Source organism: Ursus americanus, chromosome 29, assembly GCF_024610735.1.
Source record: "Ursus americanus isolate L20-20 chromosome 29, mUrsAme1.1.p, whole genome shotgun sequence".
NCBI classification, from domain to species: Eukaryota; Metazoa; Chordata; class Mammalia; order Carnivora; family Ursidae; genus Ursus; species Ursus americanus.
In genome coordinates, this window is record NC_142155.1 from 17,962,082 (window position 1) to 17,981,853 (window position 19,772).

General features: G+C 33.9%; 1 protein-coding gene across 8 annotated transcripts in view; it reads right to left on the bottom strand.

Annotated features, from left to right (window-relative positions):
• Positions 1-19,772, bottom strand: part of PHF3 (PHD finger protein 3) — an 84,050-nt gene that overhangs the window by 59,040 nt on the left and 5,238 nt on the right. For 3 of the 8 annotated variants that reach the window (XM_045803181.2, XM_045803170.2, XM_045803188.2), the window contains one exon: positions 14,442-14,710. The exons of 2 other annotated variants lie outside the window; for them this stretch is intronic. In XM_045803181.2, the coding sequence (XP_045659137.2) occupies positions 14,442-14,685 (244 nt within the window). In that variant the 5' untranslated portion in view covers positions 14,686-14,710. Of the gene's footprint in view, positions 1-14,441; positions 14,752-19,772 lie in introns of those variants that run through there. 3 more of the 8 variants (XM_087856974.1, XM_087856976.1, XM_087856975.1) reach the window with 3 other exon arrangements.

Consider the following 19,772-nt stretch of genomic DNA (forward strand, 5'->3'; position numbering starts at 1 on the left):
GGTAAAAACTTCCTATTGGTTTAAAAGAATAACAGACACACTGAAGTTGGCAGAAATGTTTCAGTTTAGCTGCAAAAGCCTTTGTATACCTGACAGATAGGAGCAAAACCTAGGATTACAATCTGTTATGTAGAGCCTATGGTGAATTTCTTCCATTTAAATACATGTATCTTTCTTGAGTTATGGCTTTCGTCCATGAGAGCCATTAAAATCAAGCATCAAAATAAACTCAACCTGGAACCATGTATAAATGTATAAAACATTGTATCATAATGACAAGATGTAATTTTCAAAAATAATTAAGTATAATTAATACAACTGCACTCCAAAAAAGTTCTTGTACAATTGATAATTTTAAAGTGTAAATATCATTTATGTTATCTATAGCTTATTTTAAAATATCTTTATAAAAAATATCTGTTATATATGTTATACAATAGACATTAACATATTAGTACAGTAGGACAAGTATATGAATACACATAGAAATATTGATGAACACTCCGAAATGTCTAATAAACATGTATAGTCAAAAAAGTTTGGACACCATTATCTTAATGAAATAAAGCCTCAGATATACAAGTAGCAATTCTGACACCGACCCCTTCAGGGTGAAACAATATAATAATTCAATCTCCCTTAAAATTTTTGAAATGAGCAGACAATCATGATCTATGAACAGAGACCTGGAATTTTATGAATTAAGACCCAAGTTCCATTAGTTGGGGGTAAAAAAAATAGATATGCAGCATTGGAAAGTCTTTGGTGAGTGAAGCCGAATCAACTCTGAAAACGAGCCAAGTATTCAAACCTCCCAGGATAACCTGTAGACTGAAGTCAGCTTACCAAGAAAAAGATCCTTATCTTAGCCTCTCCACAGAGTGAACTACAGAATCTGTTTGCAAGGGCTGACCAACTATTGCCCAGTTTATCTGTTCACCCACCGTTCATCATGCAGAATTTCTGTTTTTTAGCTGAGTATATATGGTCACCCAAAATAAAGACTACACTTTTCAATCTACCTTACTGCTAGATATGGCCACTAAGTTATGGCCATTGGAATGAAAGGAGAAATGGTACATGCAACTTTCAGGATACAATCATAATGGAAGGGGTGGCATACCTTTCCCCTTTTCTCTTTTACTGACTAGAACCCAGCTTCATAGCTGGAGAAGCCATCTCAAACTATGAGGTGAACCTGAAATTAGGGATCATACATGATAGTACAAGGAGCTTAGGTCCCTTACACTGTGAAGCTCCACACCAACTCTCAGTTACCTTCTTCTGAGCTACTATATAACAAAATACATTTTTCTTCATACCACTGTTATTTGGAGTTTTTTGTCACTCCCAAGCTGAACTTAATGCTAGGCCAAAAAGCCAAAAATGTTTATCAAGATGACCCAGTAAATCATAACCCATGAGAACCAAATCCATCACAGCAATAGACTAGGGAAAGAACAGAGCCGGGAATAGGGTAAGGATTTCTGGGATCAGCCTGTAGGCTGAGGATGCCTAGGTCTATGATTCAAGTAATTCTAGGTAATTTGGCTTTCCTAATTCTCTAATAACAGGAATTTGCCAGTGCCAAGGAATTATGAAATTTAATTTCTCTGGCTGGCAGGTACAACAATCACTAAGACAGGGAAGGCAGGCCAGGATAAGGCCTTAAAACAAGCTATCTCTCTCTAGGGTCACTAAAAATCAGCCAAACTGTCTCATCATTGAGATCCTGTAAGAACTGCAGATGCATACAGCTCACTCTTTTATCAGAATTCCTTTTGGTCAACATCCCCAAGAGACAGCAAAATTAGAGTTCATTATTCATTTTCGTCACCGATGGGAAAAAATGGAAGAATAAAAATTCTAGGATTAATCAGACAAAGGAATAGAAGATCAAAACCAAAGCCAAGAAGCATTTGCTCAAGGATCCTTGATTTTCTTTTTATACCAAAATTTTTAAATTACAAAGAATTCACTACTTTAAGGATTAAAAAGCTATTCACAAACCATCTCATGTTAATTCATAAATAAGCTAAATATCAATGTTTTTACATCTAGTATATAACAAATATTCTATGATGAGAAATAAGTATATTTGATCAAATTGCTACCACATTAAACAACTGTCAAATTAAGAACTCATCTTTTAAACTGCAAAATGTTTAAACTTTTAAACTTAGGATATCAGCTTTCCTGCCCAAAGAATACTACCCATCATCCACATATAGTACAGAAAACTTTTTTACCCACTATGTTAGAATGTACAAACATCCAATAATTGCAAAATCATTTGCATTAGAAAACATCCTCTTTTAATAATCTAAATAGTTCCAGAACTGTTAAAGAGTTATCAATCATGTTTAAATTAGCCAGACACTAATGTAATAAGTTTACTTTGCTTAAATTGTGACCTGAGATCACAGACACTATATAAAAGTATATTTTGATAATAGATAGAGTAAGCAGTTAATTCTGGAGAAAAACTCACAAAGAATGAGGCTGAAAGGAAATCAGCTGGGAAGAAAGTGATAGGAAAGTGAGAGAATTCAGATAATAAAATATAAGATGGTCAAAAACAAGCATATCACATATTTTCAAAATGCACCAGGATAAGGGGTTTAACAACACTTCTCTTTCATACTTCTCCACAAAACCAGGGACCAAGGTCAGGCTAACTCTATTACTCTAATTCAACACAGTATGCATTTAAAAAACATGTGAGGGGCGCCTGGGTGGCACAGCGGTTAAGCATCTGCCTTCGGCTCAGGGCGTGATCCCGGCGTTATGGGATCGAGCCCCACATCAGGCTCTTCCGCTGTGAGCCTGCTTCTTCCTCTCCCACTCCCCCTGCTTGTGTTCCCTCTCTCACTGGCTGTCTCTATCTCTGTCGAATAGATAAAAATAAAATCTTTAAAAAAAAAAAAAAAAAAGCATGTGAAAGCTAGTATGAAAATCTGACCATTCCTAACCCTATTAATGAGAAAAGTAAACTCAACTTTATACATCATCAGAACGGACTCCTGCTTATGTTCTTCATTTTAACTATAATATAATTAGGATATCTTTAATATCTGACATTATTCTCTTAAAAATACTGTCAGCCATATTTTATAGATTTTACATATTTTAAATAACAAGAGTATTTCCTGTGATGAAAGTTTTTAAAATTAAGACTATACTTAGCTCTGGGAGGAGAAAAAAATACCCTGCCTTTCTGACTCAAAATACAGGAGGTATTTTTCTCTTTTCTTGCTATTGGAGTACACCACCACTAGGTGATGGTAGTCTTATCATCACAGAAGTCTAGTTTTAGACTAGTTTTTCAAACTAGTAGGTTTTTTAATGAGATTTATCAGATATGATGTTCTTCCTATTTAAGAAAATTAAAAACTATTAAAATAACCACAATGTAATTAAATAATTATCAGACATCATTTTAAATAAAAATATCCAAATATAAATTCAATGTTTACTCCCTTAAACTATCCCAGGCAGCTGTCCAGTCAACTTAAGGGGGTATTATTCACACTATATTCCTGGACCGGTACCTACTAAAGGTGTGCAACCCAACTAATGCTTTCACCCTCAAATGAGACTCTGATCACTGGAAATAGCTTTACCAGGAAAAAAGGAAGATCAATTATGCTCAGAATAATTTTGGATATTTCTCTGCTTTAGGAAATAAACTTCTAGTTAATCATTCCATGACAATTTACCTCTTTTATTATAAGTATACATTTTGTAACTAATTACCATTCAAGATTGCACTTAGACTTAATAAAGTCTATGAAAAAAGAAGAGCAAAATTAGAGAAAGGCAGTATTTTAGAGAAGAGATGGCAGAGGACAATACCAACACTAGTAGCTCCAGCTAAGAAATCTTTTCAAAACATTCTCCAACCAAGGCAAATAAATATGGAGAGAAGCACAAGGGTTAGAAGTAGAAAGAACAAGCTAAAGGCTCCAAAGGAATCTAGGCAGTGATAATAGTGTAAATAACCACAAGGGATTATGCAACCCTCCCATGACTGGAAGAGAACAGCAAGAATAATGGATTGGAACTAAAAAGGGTAGAATCTATTAATTTTACTCAACAAGTTGCTACTTAAAACAAGGGCTATAAAACAAAGATTATCTATGCCAAAATGATATTCACTTCTGTCTGAAATTCTGAGACTTCTCCTGTTCATTTATGCATTACGGAGGATCCCAAAATCATTTTCTGAGGAAAATAATGGCTCTGTCCTCCTCTGCTAGGGAGGGAGAGAAGCATCCTATTCAAATACCCCATCAGAGCTTTTAAATTTACACAATCCCATACACAGCCCTGTTTCTTTATAAAGCTTATGTCTATGCATTTAACCTGGCCAAAAAAAAAAAAAAAGGATAACTGCATTCCCACCAGTTTTTAGACAGCATTATATAACTTACCTTCATGTGAATACATTTACAATCTGGTGTAAGAAATGACATCCAAGTAAAGTTGTTTGGAAAGATAGTGTAAAATCTAACGCAGGATTGGGTCAGGCCCTTCTATTAGTTCTTGTTAAAGCGCTCATACTGTGACACATGTTGAGTGTCATTACAAGAGAAAGCCCTATGTTCACTGACAGTATGTTGTTAAGGATTTTTTTTTTAATTGCATCACACATTAGCACAAAACTTTAGATCAAATTTCTTTCTAGTTTTAGTGTCAGAAACAGTTTTCCTTTTCCTGGGTACTGGATTTGTTTTTACTTTAAGGACACTAATTTTTCACCTTGGAATACTTCCCTCTTCCACAATGACTGCTAAAAATCTAAGAGCCAAAGTTGTGCCCCACGTGCAGCAAACATTTTATTTACTGCCTTAACTCCTGGTCCTACTACCTGGCCCTACTTTTTTCCCTCCCTTGTCCCTTCCCCTGCCCCGGTTAAAATTTACTGAACACCTATTATGTGCTAAACTATTCTAATGCCTGCATGAACAACATACTGTATATAGAGCTATCCTTGCCTTCACGGAAGTAAATTATTCTGTCATCTTTAATAATAAAAGTGCTTGGTAATAAGCCCTCATATTATCATTTCTGAACTTCAACACAGTAATGCTGAGAACAACGAAGGATCTGGGATTTTACCCTACTTGCAAACTAAAAAACTAGCCTGTTACTGATGCATGGTGTTGACGAAAGGCATGAGACTATTGATCAGAGACAAAGAATTCTGACATCATGGCAGAGCAAGCAGCATGACCACGATGTTGTTGGTCCTCTTTGCCCCCTCCCCCACCGCAAGTTCCACAGGGGCTACAGGTGGGCCTACATAGTGGGATGAGATACAGGAGATGAACAGCGTGGGGAATCTATTCTTTTCATAGTAAGCAATAAGCAAACCTGCAATTTGTCTGGTGTAAGCAGGGGTGGTGTTGGTGGTGAAGGAATAAATGTTATCTTATTCTTCAAGGTTGCTTGCTTCAAACACAACCCAAAAAAATAGCCCAGTTTCAGAGTGGTTAAGACCTTGCATTCTTGGCACACTCAGCAGGAACCTTCAGGAACACACAAGACCCACAGTAGACTACCTCTCCCAGGAAGTGCATGTTAAATAACTAACTAGACTTATTAAGCGTCCTCAAAACATCAGAAAAATTACTTCTATACTAAACTTAAAGCTCCATTAAAAGAGAAACTGAGTTTTGTTTTACTCAGCATTGTACATCTACTGTCTGGCATACTACCTGATACAAAATACACACTCAATAAGTGAATAAAGCCAAAAATGACCCACTTTTTAAAAAAATTTCTTCAAGTTAATGTTTAAGTCTCAATTTCTTCAACTGTAAAATGAGAAGAGGCTAGATTTCTTTCCTTATATCTAACTGAATACCATCCTGTATCATTACTTTACCTGTTGAAGAAGATTTTACATAGCTTGTAGTACACTTCTACCTGTTGACAGTGAGTAAAAAGCACATCCTTACAGCAACTTTCTAGTCTTTACGATTGACTAAATCACTGGCTAATGACTATCTCTCTCTAAAACATCTGGTCTTTAATAGTGAAGAGTCATATCGGGCATTCATAAATCTCTCCTACAAATCCACACATTCTTCTAAAGGAAAAGAAGACAACTATCTCCTTTGTTCTTTTAAAAATGGAACTTAAGGGGCGCCTGGGTGGCTCAGTCGTTAAGCGTCTGCCTTCGGCTCAGGGCGTGATCCCGGAGTTATGGGATCTGGGATCGAGCCCCACATCAGGCTCCTCTGCTGGGAGCCTGCTTCTTCCTCTCCCACTCCCCCTGCTTGTGTTCCCTCTCTCTCTGGCTGTCTCTCTCTGTCAAATAAATAAATAAAATCTTTTTAATAAATAAATAAATAAATAAATAAATAAATAAATAAATAAATAAATGGAACTTAAAAACAAAAACAAAAACAACACTCCTCGTGCTACTTTTGCTGACTATGAAGCCGAATGAAATTTGGGATACAGTTTAGAGTCTTGATCTTAAGAGCACTCATGTATTTGAAAGCAGAAAGACTGAAAATCTTCTCAAGTCTAAGTACTATGACCTACTTATTAGTGAACTTGGAAATTTACTTAACTTTCAAAATCTCAGTTTATTTACCTATGAGATTAATAATAGTGATTTACAGCCTTTAAGGTTTTTGTAAAGAGTTAATGAGATAATGCCAGCCAAACACTTTTGTACAGTACTTGTTACATTAACATCCACACATACTAGCTTTTCTATCAACTTTCTTTATATATAATCCCTTACAAGAGAATAGACCTGGGGACTTTATAAGATACCCCTGCCTGCAAACTCCCCCATGAAACCACCTTCTCAAAAAACGTGAGACTGAAAGTTGTTTCTAACATACATAAACTAGCACTAATAGCTCAAAGAATAATCTATCATGTTCTGCGAGTTTGGTACCTTGCTCTGATGGTTAATATTATGTGTCAACTTCACTATGCCACAGAACTTAGTTATTTACTGACATGCCTATCTACATGTTACTGTGACTATATCTTTGAGGAGATTAGCATTTACACCAGTAGACTTTGAATAAAACAGACTGTCCTCCATAACATGGATGGGCCCCATCAAGTCAACTGACGGCCTTCAGAGAAAAAAGATGAAGGTCCCCCGAGTAAGAGGGAATTTTGTCTTCAGACTCAAGATACAACATCGATTCTTCCCATGGTCTCCAGCCTACCACCCTACCCTGCAGATTTTAGGCTTCCTAGCCTCCACAATCACATAAACCAATTTCTTACAATAAAATCATCTTAATTTTAGTATCTCTCTCCCTGTATAACACACACACACCCAACTGGTTTCTCTTTCTTTGGAAAACTCTTATATACCTGCAAACTCTGAGAAGTTGGTTAATAGCTTTATTATTAACAAAAAACAAGCAATTAAGATTACTACTAATAGGTTAAGAAATCTTAAAAGGAAGGGAACAAAGGCAAACTGACCACAGAAGAAATAAAGAACAGGATAAAATTCTACACTGACAAAGGCAAGTTAATAATGGACAGGGTTCCAAAATTCTTAAAAAGACTGAGTATCAGAAATTTTATCTGATTTAATTGAAAGAGTCACTGGCTCCATATGGCCAACTTTTATCTCCCATTTCTCCCCAAATCCCATTAAAATGAGAATAAAGGAATAACAGGTAAAAGCTCATAATAAAGAATAAGCAGAAGTCCAAAAACAGATGAAACATTGCAACACACTTCTGAAAGATGAAAAGAAAACTAAACAGAAGAGATTAATGAAACAGCATGAAAAAGTTACAGCCTAGAGCCAAAAGGAACTGCAATTTAAGAAGGAACAATCCTACCCAGCAAAGGGCATTGGTAGTGACTTGGCTAGAAACAAAGAATTAACTTAAGGACTAACATGCTGAGTGGTCAACCTCGTCTTTTCTCCTGACTTTACAGCCAAGCACTGAACTCCAAGCAAGAAAACCTTTTCTTAATCCTAAACTGAAACTGAATGAACAAGCTGCAGAGACTAAAACTTAACACCTAATGATAAAGCGCCTCCCATGCTGGTATTCAGAGGTTCCCCAAAATAACTGCAGGCTGTTTAGCTAATATTCACTTATCCTACAGCAAACCCGACATAAATTTCCAATTCTCCCAGTTTAAACATCAAAAACAACCAAAAATAGACATTTGGGAAAAGCTTGCAACACAATGAGAAAGATAAAAATATACAAATACAGAAACCAATTCAGACTATAAAGAGACTCTTACTATATCCCTGTAACAACAGAATACTATTTTAAAAATGGTATGAATAGGGGCTGCTGGCTGGCTCAGGACATACGGCCTGCAACTCTTGATCTTAGGGTTGAGTTCAAGCCCACACTGGGTATAGAGCTTACTTAATAAAAAATAAATAAAAAGTGAAAAATAAAATTCTTTTAAAAAATGGTACGAATAAACACAAGAGTTCTCAGAAACAGTAATATAATTGTCAAAATTAAATCTTCAAAGAGACAGAAAATATGGCAGTGAACTTTAAAAAGACAAAAGATGGTAAAGATGCAAGTGATTAAAAAACAAAACAAAACAACAACCCATGGGCTCTAGAAAGGGCAAAATCTGTCTACTAGCAGTTGCAGAAAAAACAGAAGAAAATTTCACAGAGATGAAGGCATCACTCTTCAAAGTGAAAAAGCCCACCAAGTACCCCACAAAATGACATACTAAACACCAAAAGACAAAGAAAAGATCCTAAAGCAGAGGTGCAGGATGGCCACCTAACAAAGCAGAAGTCTCACCAAGAAATCAGACAACCCATCCACAATACCAGATGCTAGAAGGCTAAGAAGCGATGTCGTAAAACTTTATGGTGATATTCAACTTTGTTTTCTCTATAAAAGCAAACCGTTAGTGAAATATGATGTTACCAGAAAGTTACTAAGGATGTCATTAAGAGGGCACAGATAAAGAAAATGAAATACAGGAAAACAATAGCTCTCTACTCCAGGAGCACAGTGAAGCTCAGGGATGAAAGATATTCAACAGGCCTAGAGAATGACAAACCCAGACGAGAACAAGACAGTGACAAAGGGCCCTGTGAGGCAGACCTTCAGAAAAATGGTAGCTTCAACAGAACCAAATGTCCAAGACCCTGAATAAAGAAGCCTGTTATAACAGCATAGATATGCAAGTTAAATTTTAAAAAAAAGATTCAGTCAGCAATCCAAATAATAAAAACTGTTCTAGTCCTGATCCAAGGTTTGTATTTTGTTTTTAAGTGAAATAAGCAATGGGCTACAGAAATAAAAATGAAATAAATTTTAAGTAACAGATAAAAGAAGAAACTAAAAGACATTAATTAGGGATATAGCGATGAAGACATGATTTCAGATTTTGTGGGGTTTTTTTTTAATTTTATTTATTTGACAGTGAGCGAGAGAGAGCAAAAACGGGGCAGAGGGGCAGGGGGAGAGACAGAAGCAGACTCCCTGCTGAGCAGGGAGCCCACCCAGGACCCTGAGATCATGACCAGAGCCAAAGGCAGACGCTTAACCAACTGAATCACCCACGCATCCCATGATTTCAGATTTTAAATTAAAAAGACAGAAAATTTATATTCAGTCAATGCAAAGTAAAATTAAAACATACTTGGCGTTATAGTACATCAAGCTAAGCAAAGCAAAAATCAATTGTAAAAAAAGTGTAAATCTCATATCCCCAGGAAACTATTACTCTATTTTGGGGGAACCCTAAGTTCTTCCTTTTAGCCAATCACACTGTATCTCTCTCTAACTTCTACATAATGGATCTAGCTCTTTCCCATTACCCATTAAAAGGTAAAATCTCTCGCCAATGTGACAAATGAAATTCAAGGATCTCTGGCTGCTACTGTATCCTACTCTTCCCACCTTCCTGGATTTTCTCTCCTCCATTAAGTTACATCTCTAATTCTACAAACTTTTGCCTATCTTTCCTGTTTGTTCTCTTCTAAACATACCAACTTTCACCAAAACCCTTCTAAGTAGAACTCAAAATGATATTTAATATTAATAATCAATTGTAAGAAATTAAGTTTTATTCTTAAAGGCTATGCATCTTCTTACAAGGCTGATCAGTTACTCTAACAATCAACAGCATACACTTAGTCTTAACATATTACATCTCATTTGTATAACTATTTCACTTACATGTAGTAAGTTTGTATTTTCTTGTTCAAAGGCAATTCTCAAAAAGAAAATCAACCACACAAGAGGTTCACTGATTATGACTTCTTGTAATGGCACAAGAAGTTAAAAAAAAACAGAAACAAAAACAAAAACCCTACCATTCACAATAATAAACAAAAACAGTGAAAAAGAACCCCAGTGCCAATATGGAAGGAATTTATATGTGTGCTTGGATCCACGTGTCTAAATAATTTGCACAAAGAGTTTGTCACCCCCACATATAAAGTATGGACAAGAATAATTAAAATCTGAAAACAGGACTTTATTGGACCAAAGGTCCACTGTTTACTTCAACATACTGATTGGAAATTTGTCCAAGAGAAGCATGAAGCCATAAAAACTTGTAAACACCTTTTAAACAAATCTCAGTAATGCACTTTGACACCAATAATTTTTTCAGGACAAGTACAACACCATTTTTCTAATATTACACAGATGAATTCTGCCTCTAATGATGAAGAAGCCCCAACTACAGAGCTATGATGGCAAGTTAAAACGTGTGTGCCAAGAAAAGGACTAAATCACACTACTGCTAAGAGGCTTATAAAACCAGTCTTAACAAGTATTACAACACTTTGGTGACACAAAAGCAGTATAAGCTAACTTTCTTATTAAACAAAACTGCTTGATGTCATATATTATCAATGTCATTCATGACAGGAAAGCAACTATCACGTATACATGCTAGCAGAAATTTTCCTTTACAGTTGAAAAAAATACTTAAGTACACAATGTGAATCAACTGTTCGCAAATAGGCAAGATACTTGTAAGAATTTAATGACTTTTTGAGTGGTTTAGTCTCCAAACACCATGCTACAGGAGGGGCTTTTTTTCTAATTTAGTGAACGAAGATTTTGTAAGCCATGATGTAGCCTGGAAAGAACACCTTGATATTACTGAAGGGTGCAGTAGCTATGAGTGCTATTTGAATGAAAGGCTACTCTGAATACCCATATATCTACAATGTATCTGTCTTCCTGGTCCTAAGAAAATAAATCTAATTATAGCCACTGAACTTTTCAATATACCATGTACAGAAATAGTTAAAAACAAGATTTGCTTCACATTTATGAATCCTAGCCACCCACGTAAAAGGGGAACATCTTTGTAAAATAATAAAATATTTCTTCATGACACTCTATACCACCAGTTTTTCAAAAAAACATTTCAATGATTTTACATATATCCTTCAAATGTTTATATAAATCATATATTTGGCATCTTGAACCTATTACTTGGGTAAATATTTTAATTTTAAGGATAACAGGAGTTTTAAAGAATACCAGTAACTGGCTTGATCATCAAGACCAAACATTTCCCCAATACTTAATGATTTTTCTTACCAGAGTTTAAAAAAAAAAAAATGTTTACTAGGTAAATCTAAAAACCGTATATAAATATGGCAATAAGTACATAAGGAAATACTTTAGAGTCAAAAGCATTAAAAAAGGGGGGGGGTGTGAGAAATCTACTGGTTATCTCACAAAATCAAACAATTAGCATCCTAACTTTTTTGCCTTGAACAGAGCCCTAAAAGTAATCTTCCATGTTTCTTTCCTATTTTAGTAAATTTTAAAGCTATTTCTGGAGACAACTGAAATATATGCGAGCTACTCAACTATGTCAACAAAAACTGGTCTTTAACAACTGCAGCAAATCAACTTGGTTCAGCATATAGCAGAGAACAAGACATAGCAGTTACTTTGTTTGCTAGTTTTAGCACTATGTAAACCAAGGTTACAAAATAACCGTGATCTATAGCTTTCACTGACATGAGGAATACTGCCAGAATCATTTCCCTGCTAAAGGTCAGTCAAGACAATTAGTAAAAACCTATGGACTCACAAACGAAACATCTGGGTAAAAACTATGTCCTTTTTGCTTTTTAACAAAAAGCTGAGGTAGTATGTAAATAGCTAAAACTTACAAAAGTTGTCCATACAAGGTTTTCACTAAATAGTTTAAAATTTCTTCTTCCCAACTTTCTCTTCAATCTAAAATTATGTCAAAACAATTTTTTCATATTGAAATGATTTCCATTATGCTATTAGAAAATATCATTAGATATTTTCATTAGAAAATATACAGGTCTTTTACTCAACCAAATATCCTAAAGGCCAAAGGGAACTTTGAAGAAATCAAGATAAATGCCCTACCTGGTGGCAAAGAAATCTCAAGAATCCTAGACAGAAGAGCTTTATTATTTAAAATTTCCTCCACAAATTCCCTACATATCTTAAAAACACATATACTACATACATGTTAATACAAACAATTCTGCTTCAGAACCAAAACAAATTGTAGCAATTTAAAATAAAAAATGTTAGAAAATAATACACAAGTTCTTAAATAAAAATAATAGAATCACAAAGTATTAATTAATCACACCTCAAAGAAATTAATTCAATTAAGATGTTCTAAGTCTTCATATAACAAAAGTAATGTTCACCAAACTGAAGAGACTTTTTACATCAATAAAACTTTTCATATCAACAGAAATATTTTTTTTAAAGGGGGACAGCAAGTAGGAATACCAGTAGTATTACTAAAGAGCTGAAATTTTATAAATAAAGAAGTCTAACAAGATGACACATTTGCCAATTTCAGACCTAGCATAACATCCTTAGGAGGAACTATATTTCCAGTAACAAGCACATAAGTATTCAATAAATGTTTTTCCTGAATTTGGACTGAACCCTGAAACTGTGTATACAACCAAGAACTGTCAAAAGCACTTGACAATAAAGATAATTAGGTATACTGTACTGACACAGAACCAAAGTAAAAAACTTGAACAATGCATACATAAAACAAAATTTTAAAAGCTTTGTAACATTTAGAATACAACAAAAACAATGTAAACCTACGCAGTAACACAACACAATGTATATAATTCAGAGATACACCATTAGCAAGCAATTCAAAAGATCTCAGCATTAAAGAGTAGTCAAAATGAAAAGACTCCTAGTAGTCAAAGTGTGGAGGTCTTCAAGCAGAGTAATCTGATAAATTTATGGATGAATAGCAGGCCAGCCTAATTCAAACTTTAAATATTAAAATATTAGGGAGAAAATATTTAAAAAAAAAACAAAAACTATACTGAAAAACTGTAGTGTAGAAGTCTAGAGTCATTGAAAGACAATCAACACCACATAAACCTGTGAACTACTCTAGGGAACGGTGAGGGGAAGCCTATCTCCATTTGAAGCTGATTTTCCCTTATTTAGTTTTAGCTTAAGGAATAGCTAATTGCCCCAAAATTTGTTGTAAAAAAAACCTACATATTCTTCCACATATTAATAGATCTCTGAAGTAATTTCTTATTAAGAATTAGTTTAGCCTTACAGGAAGTTACTATCCTCAATCTTTCAGTTACTTCAACTACAGAATCTAGAGCAGTGTTATCCAATAGAAATATAATGCAAACCACATACATAATTTTAAATTTTCAAGTAGCCACTTTTTTAAAAAGGTGAAATTAATTTTAATCATATATTTTACTTAACCAAAGGTATCTAAAATATTAAATGTAATCAACATTAAAAAAACTCTGGTAAAATAAGTTTTGTATCTTTTTTCATACTAAGTCTTTAAAATCAAATGTACACTTTACAGTACATCTCGATTAAGATTGGATTCCTCTCAAGTGATTAATAGTTACATGTGGCTAGTGATTACTAAGTTGGACAGCACGGGTCTAGAGTTCCTTCTCTGGTTTTAAGATACATGTACAAAAATATCTGAAATGGAAGCACACAATACATTAAATTTGAAGGGCTGGGAGGGGCACTGAAAAAGGTCAATTCAGCAGTTCCCCCTTGACTCCAGCATGCCTAGGGTGATATAATGTCCCAATTTGCTAGGAAATCCCTATATACTAGGGAGAGTCCCAATTTATACTTTTTGTCATGATGTAACTATTAACATCACCCCTGTAATTCTCAAAAGGTATCCCCCTTTGGATAATAAATTATATGGCCATTGGTCATCCTATCTACATCCATAATATCCTCAAAGATAATTCCACATTCCTTGGAAGAAAATTTAAAGTCTAATTCTGATGTCTAGAAAAGAAGCTCTAAATTCAAATTAAAGAATCCTAAATCCACTACCCTCACCAAAAAAGAGAAAAAGAAAAAAAAAAAGATGCTGCTGAAAATTTTTTATTTTAAATTGCAGACTAAAAAAAAAAAAAAAAGAAAAAAGAAAAAAAAAAAAGTAAGAATTACCTGTTGAACAAGGCATCTGGAAATTGGGATCATTGCTATCCAAAACAGGCAAACAGAACTGGTTACTTGCAGATCCTAGCATAGGATCCTTATCGCTGAGCATGTTCTTCAGCGAGTCCTCTAAGACATTTTGACTTGTACTAAAATCCTCACAGACTTCATTCTCCAGGTTGGATCCTAGAAATAGGGCATCATCTAAGTGTTCAGTAGGAATTAAATGATTAAATGTATCAACTATATCCATGAAGACTTCTGTGTGTCTTTCAGCCCTATAGAAAGACAAAAAAAATACCATAAGAAATAAAGCTATCAATTGATAATCACCTAAAACCAAATTATTTTAATAGTTTTGAGTCTAAGAACACACTTAGGTATTTCTGAATTGTTTTTAAAAAATCCTCACTGTTTTTAGAATAAACATTTGGACATGTAGAACGAATCTTTACTAAATGTTTCTTTATCACACATGTAGAATATCATTTTACCAGAAATCTTATTAAATGTTTACTCAATTCATTATTTTGAGGGGGGAGGAACCTATGTATATAATCCACTAATTTGACACAGTTGAAAGAATGACATGGCTTAAACCACAAAAACCATATGTTTTTAACAATAATCTTTTCATAAATTAAGAATGACACTGCTTTTACAATAAACCCATATAAAAGAGCCAAAATCAAATTCTTTAAATTATTGTCCCACACCTATTAAAACTGTAAAATAGCCTTGTTTTATTTACAGAGCGTTTAAATTATTTAAAGAAAGGTAATATAGAGAGAAAAGGTTGTTTGTAGGGGTAGGAGGGAAAAGTGGAAAGAAACTATCAATTAAACCCAACAAATCAAAACTCAAAAAACTACACACATGCAGGCAGAGACGTGAACATACACGCATTTTAGTGGGGGGGGGGACTCCTTTTAGTATAAAATGAAATAAATGACAAGAAAACAACATATCAGAAATTAAAATTTATTTTAGCGAGTTATGGAGGTTTATACAGATGTCAAGCTAGTTGCCTACTGATACTAGGTACTGCTCAGAAAGGCCATCTAATGCCCTAAAAGAGCCTCGATTAATTAAAAGTGAATTATTTTCAATACTGGTTTCAGAAAAAACTGAACCAATGTATTCTGGAAGGGGAGGCATCAACAAAATCATCTAATCATACTCAGCTAGAATCCACTGAGAACATCTTGGGTTCCAAAATTCCAAGGATTTTTAGATTGGCTCCAAATCTACCAAAATTTCCTCAAATTGTCCTTGATTCTTTCCCCTATAAAAAATGATGAAAGAAGGGGAAGTCCAAAGACATTCAACAATTTACTGATAATATGTTATACGCTGCTAACCATTTTCCTTATATTTAACCCATTTATTTCCAATAGGCTCTATACAGAAAATACATGTAAATAATTTGTTTTATAAAACAAAATTCATTTAAACAATTTAAATGTCTTCCCCCAAAACCAAAAAACAGCCAAGATTCAATCCCAGGTTCCAAGGCTCCATAGCCCATAGCCATACCTCTTTCTCTTTCACAGTGAGCTACAGAGCTAGAAATTGACTAGATTTGACTCATTAAAGGCTCTTCTTTAAAAATAATTTTCCATAATTTTCCAATAAGTCAGTGGTTGCTTGGGTCATTGGATAACAGAAGGCTAGACTGCAAGGGGACAGAAAGATACTTTGGGAGATGATGAATATCCTAAATCATGAATGTATAAATCCACTGAAATTCATCAACCTGTTCATTTTAAGTGGAAAGTTTATTGTAACTCAATTTAAAATCCTAAAAAAAAGTAAAGAAAATTTCCTCATTCTCACAAAAGTTAATGCCCTTCTAAAAAGAAGGATTTTAGTATCTCTTCTCAAATTTTGCAATGTACTTATATTAAAATATTGATAAAACACCAAAATAAAATGTTAACTTTGATTGATTTGCTGGTTATTTTACATGCATTCTCTAACTATAACATTAAAAGAAAATTATAGCTCACAATGTTGATGAAAAGTTTTAATTCCCTAATGTTACCTGATTCTCAGTAACTAAGGTTCAATTATCATAACATCACCAATACTTCCACTAATATGTTTTTAAGTTCCAAAAAAGTTTTTAGTATAATAAATGTCTGGTATTAAAAATAATTCACAAAAATGTTACTAGATGTTTACACAATCAAGTAGCTAGAACTACAGACAAATTAGTTTATCTGAATGTGCTAGAATCCAAGACTACCTCCTCTTCAAGGTTGTATAACAATTAGTAATCTTTTTTTCTCAAATGAATCAAAAAGAAAAAAAGGGCAAATACAGTTCTAAAAGCAAATAGTTAACTTTCTTTCTTAAAAAAAAAAAGTATGCTGAATCTACTAAAAATGCACTCATTCCCATAGCAACACGAGTCTGGTAAATTGTACAAACTTCACCTGAAGTCAGTCTTTCTGTTACTACTGTCTGTGTTCTTTCAAGTGATGGAGACATTCACAATATTCAGAAATTATGATCACACAGCTCAAAATCACAAAGCTATAGGGAAGACCAGCCCATTCTAAATAGTGACCTAAATAAGCAATATATTTTTTTCAATAACACTGCTATTAGTGAACCATCCCAAAACTCCTTTATAAAAATTACCTTAAGGGCCTGTGACATACTTTTTAATCTCAATGGTAAATAATATTTAGTCTTTCAAGACCAATTAAAAGAAAAAAAAGTAAAACATATTGTAAATAAAATGAGTGAACCAAACTTTCCAGTACAGGTATTTGGCCAAAACCGGTGTATGACTTACAAAGTGTGTTTTATCTGGATTTAAATAACCACATCAGGGAAAAAGCTTCCATGGTCAAATGTTGAGAAGGACTGGCATAACAAAGTTATATTTCTTTAATAGTACCTTTAATTCATTCAAAAAACATTTGCTAATAAGCAGCTACCATTGAGACATCTTTAATATGCCAATACAGAATAGGGTATAAAGCATCCCAAACTTAAGGGTCAAAGAAGACAATTTCTACATGGCACGTCGCAAGACCAGTTTTCTTGTAAAATTGTTATAGATTAGTAAGACTGACTTTTCATAAGCAGTTGCAACTGGCTCTGGGGACAACTCCAAAGAATTCCAAAAATGATAGTATATAGTCATCCCATAAGACTATCTTGAAAGTAACGTTTAATGGCAGTATAAAGTAATTTATTTTAAAAAATCAGTTTCAAGTGTTCAGTATCAAAAATAAAACAATAACATTTTCCATGCTGAACTGGAAAATAAACAAGCTGATTGCAGGAATATTAACTCACTTAACATGAACATACTAATCTAAACGCAGAGTGGTAAACTGGGTTGGATCATGGAACAAAAAAAGGACAGTAGAGAAAAACTAGTAAAATCAAAATAAAGTCTGGAAGTTAGTTAATAGCAAGGTACCAATTTTAATCTCCAGTTCTGATTAAGGCACTAGCATTATGTGAGATGTAACAATGAGGAAATTGGGATAAGGATATATAGGCACTCTATACGATGTCAGCAACTTTTCTATAAATCTAAAATTATTCCAAAATAAATATTTTTTAAAACACTTATCTAAAATTAGAGAAGGGGCAGTTGACTGGCTCAACTGGAAGAGCACGTGACTCGATTACAGACATGAGTTCAAGCCCAAAGTTGGGTGCAGAGATTACTTAAATAAACTTTCAAAAAATGATACTGTTTAAAAGTGTATTTAAAAAATAATAATAACATAGAATTAGGGGAGATACCTAGTAATGTGGATAAACAATCAGATCTAATTAAGAAAAAAAATTAAGAGTTGATTCAGTATCTGTTAATTAAACAGTCTGCTTGAGTTAAACAAATTCCTATTTCTTACAATGAAATTATACTTAAATGCTTCCTTATATTTGGCATTATAAATTTAATAATTAAAACGGGAAACTGGCTTGCTCAGTCAGTGGGGCATCCAACTCTTGATCTCAGGGTTGTGAGTTCGAGCCCCATGCTGAGTGTAGAGATATTACTCAAAAATAAAATCTTCAAGGGGTGTCTGAGTGGCTCAGTCAGCTAAGTGTCCAACTCTTGATTTCAGCTCAGGTCATGACCTCAAGGTTGTGAAATCAAGGCCGCATCGGGCTCCACACTGAGTGGAGCCTGTTGGAGATTCTCTCTGACCCTTTCCCTAGGACCCTCCCCCACTCTAGTAAAAATAATAATAATAACAATCTTCAAAAAGATAAAGAAAAATAAAACATAACAAGCATACCTAGAGTGTATGCTAAGTGACTAATGATACGTATATATCCAATCAAATCGATACTAATAATTTGGGAATATATATGCTAAAATCAGAAATTTTTTCTCAGTTCACAGTCACATCTCATGTTTACAGACCATAAAATATATCCAGCTAAGTCAGAGAACTGGATAATCCACTTAATTAGTTATCATAGGTACCAGTGAAACAAACACCATTCTCAAAATTTAAGGAACTCACAATATAAGAGTATAAACATATAAACAAAATACAACATGTAAGCATCACAACGAAATATAAAGTTTCATGTTGGAGGACTGCAAACATCATCACAGAAGAAAGTGAAACTTACAAGGCCAAGAAAATCTAAGCAGCTGGATCCTCAAGATCCAAAGGATACTCCAAGCAAAAGGAATAGCATGTGCTAATTATGAACAACAGAGTTTGGTCCTAATAGACCATTTAGAAAGACTCAGAATACAATTAAAAAATAAGTATTGCTACCAACATTCTGAATAAAATTTAATGTGAGTTTGAAGATATTTACCGCTTTAAAATACTTATTTTATCTTAACTCACAAAAAATTATACTGCAGCCAAATTTAGTTTATGCTGAAAAACACCAACATGTACTGTTCCATGTATGAATAGAGAGCAGAAAGATTTAGAAAGCACCAACAGCACAAAAAAAATTACACCTCTACAAAAATCCTCTTTAAATTAATACATTAAAATTATCTCGACTTTTCAGAAGCATCTTCAAAGTAAAACAATGTGTTTTACGTTATGTCCTTTAAAAAAAAATAGATCTAAGCCTAACAATAAATCACAAAAGCTATTAAAGGCCCTAAGAGGTTATCCAATGATGAAGCTCTGTCTCATACAGTCTATATTTGTGTGTATGTGTATGGGGGTGGCATGGGGGGTACAAATATATTCAGGAGATTATAATATCTATGATGAAAAATTAAACAGGGTAATAGTCATGGGGGGAGGAGGAGGGTTTCTATATGCAATGCTAAATGAAGACCTTGCTTATTATAGCACAACATGTAAGTCAAAAACTGGAAAGAGTCAT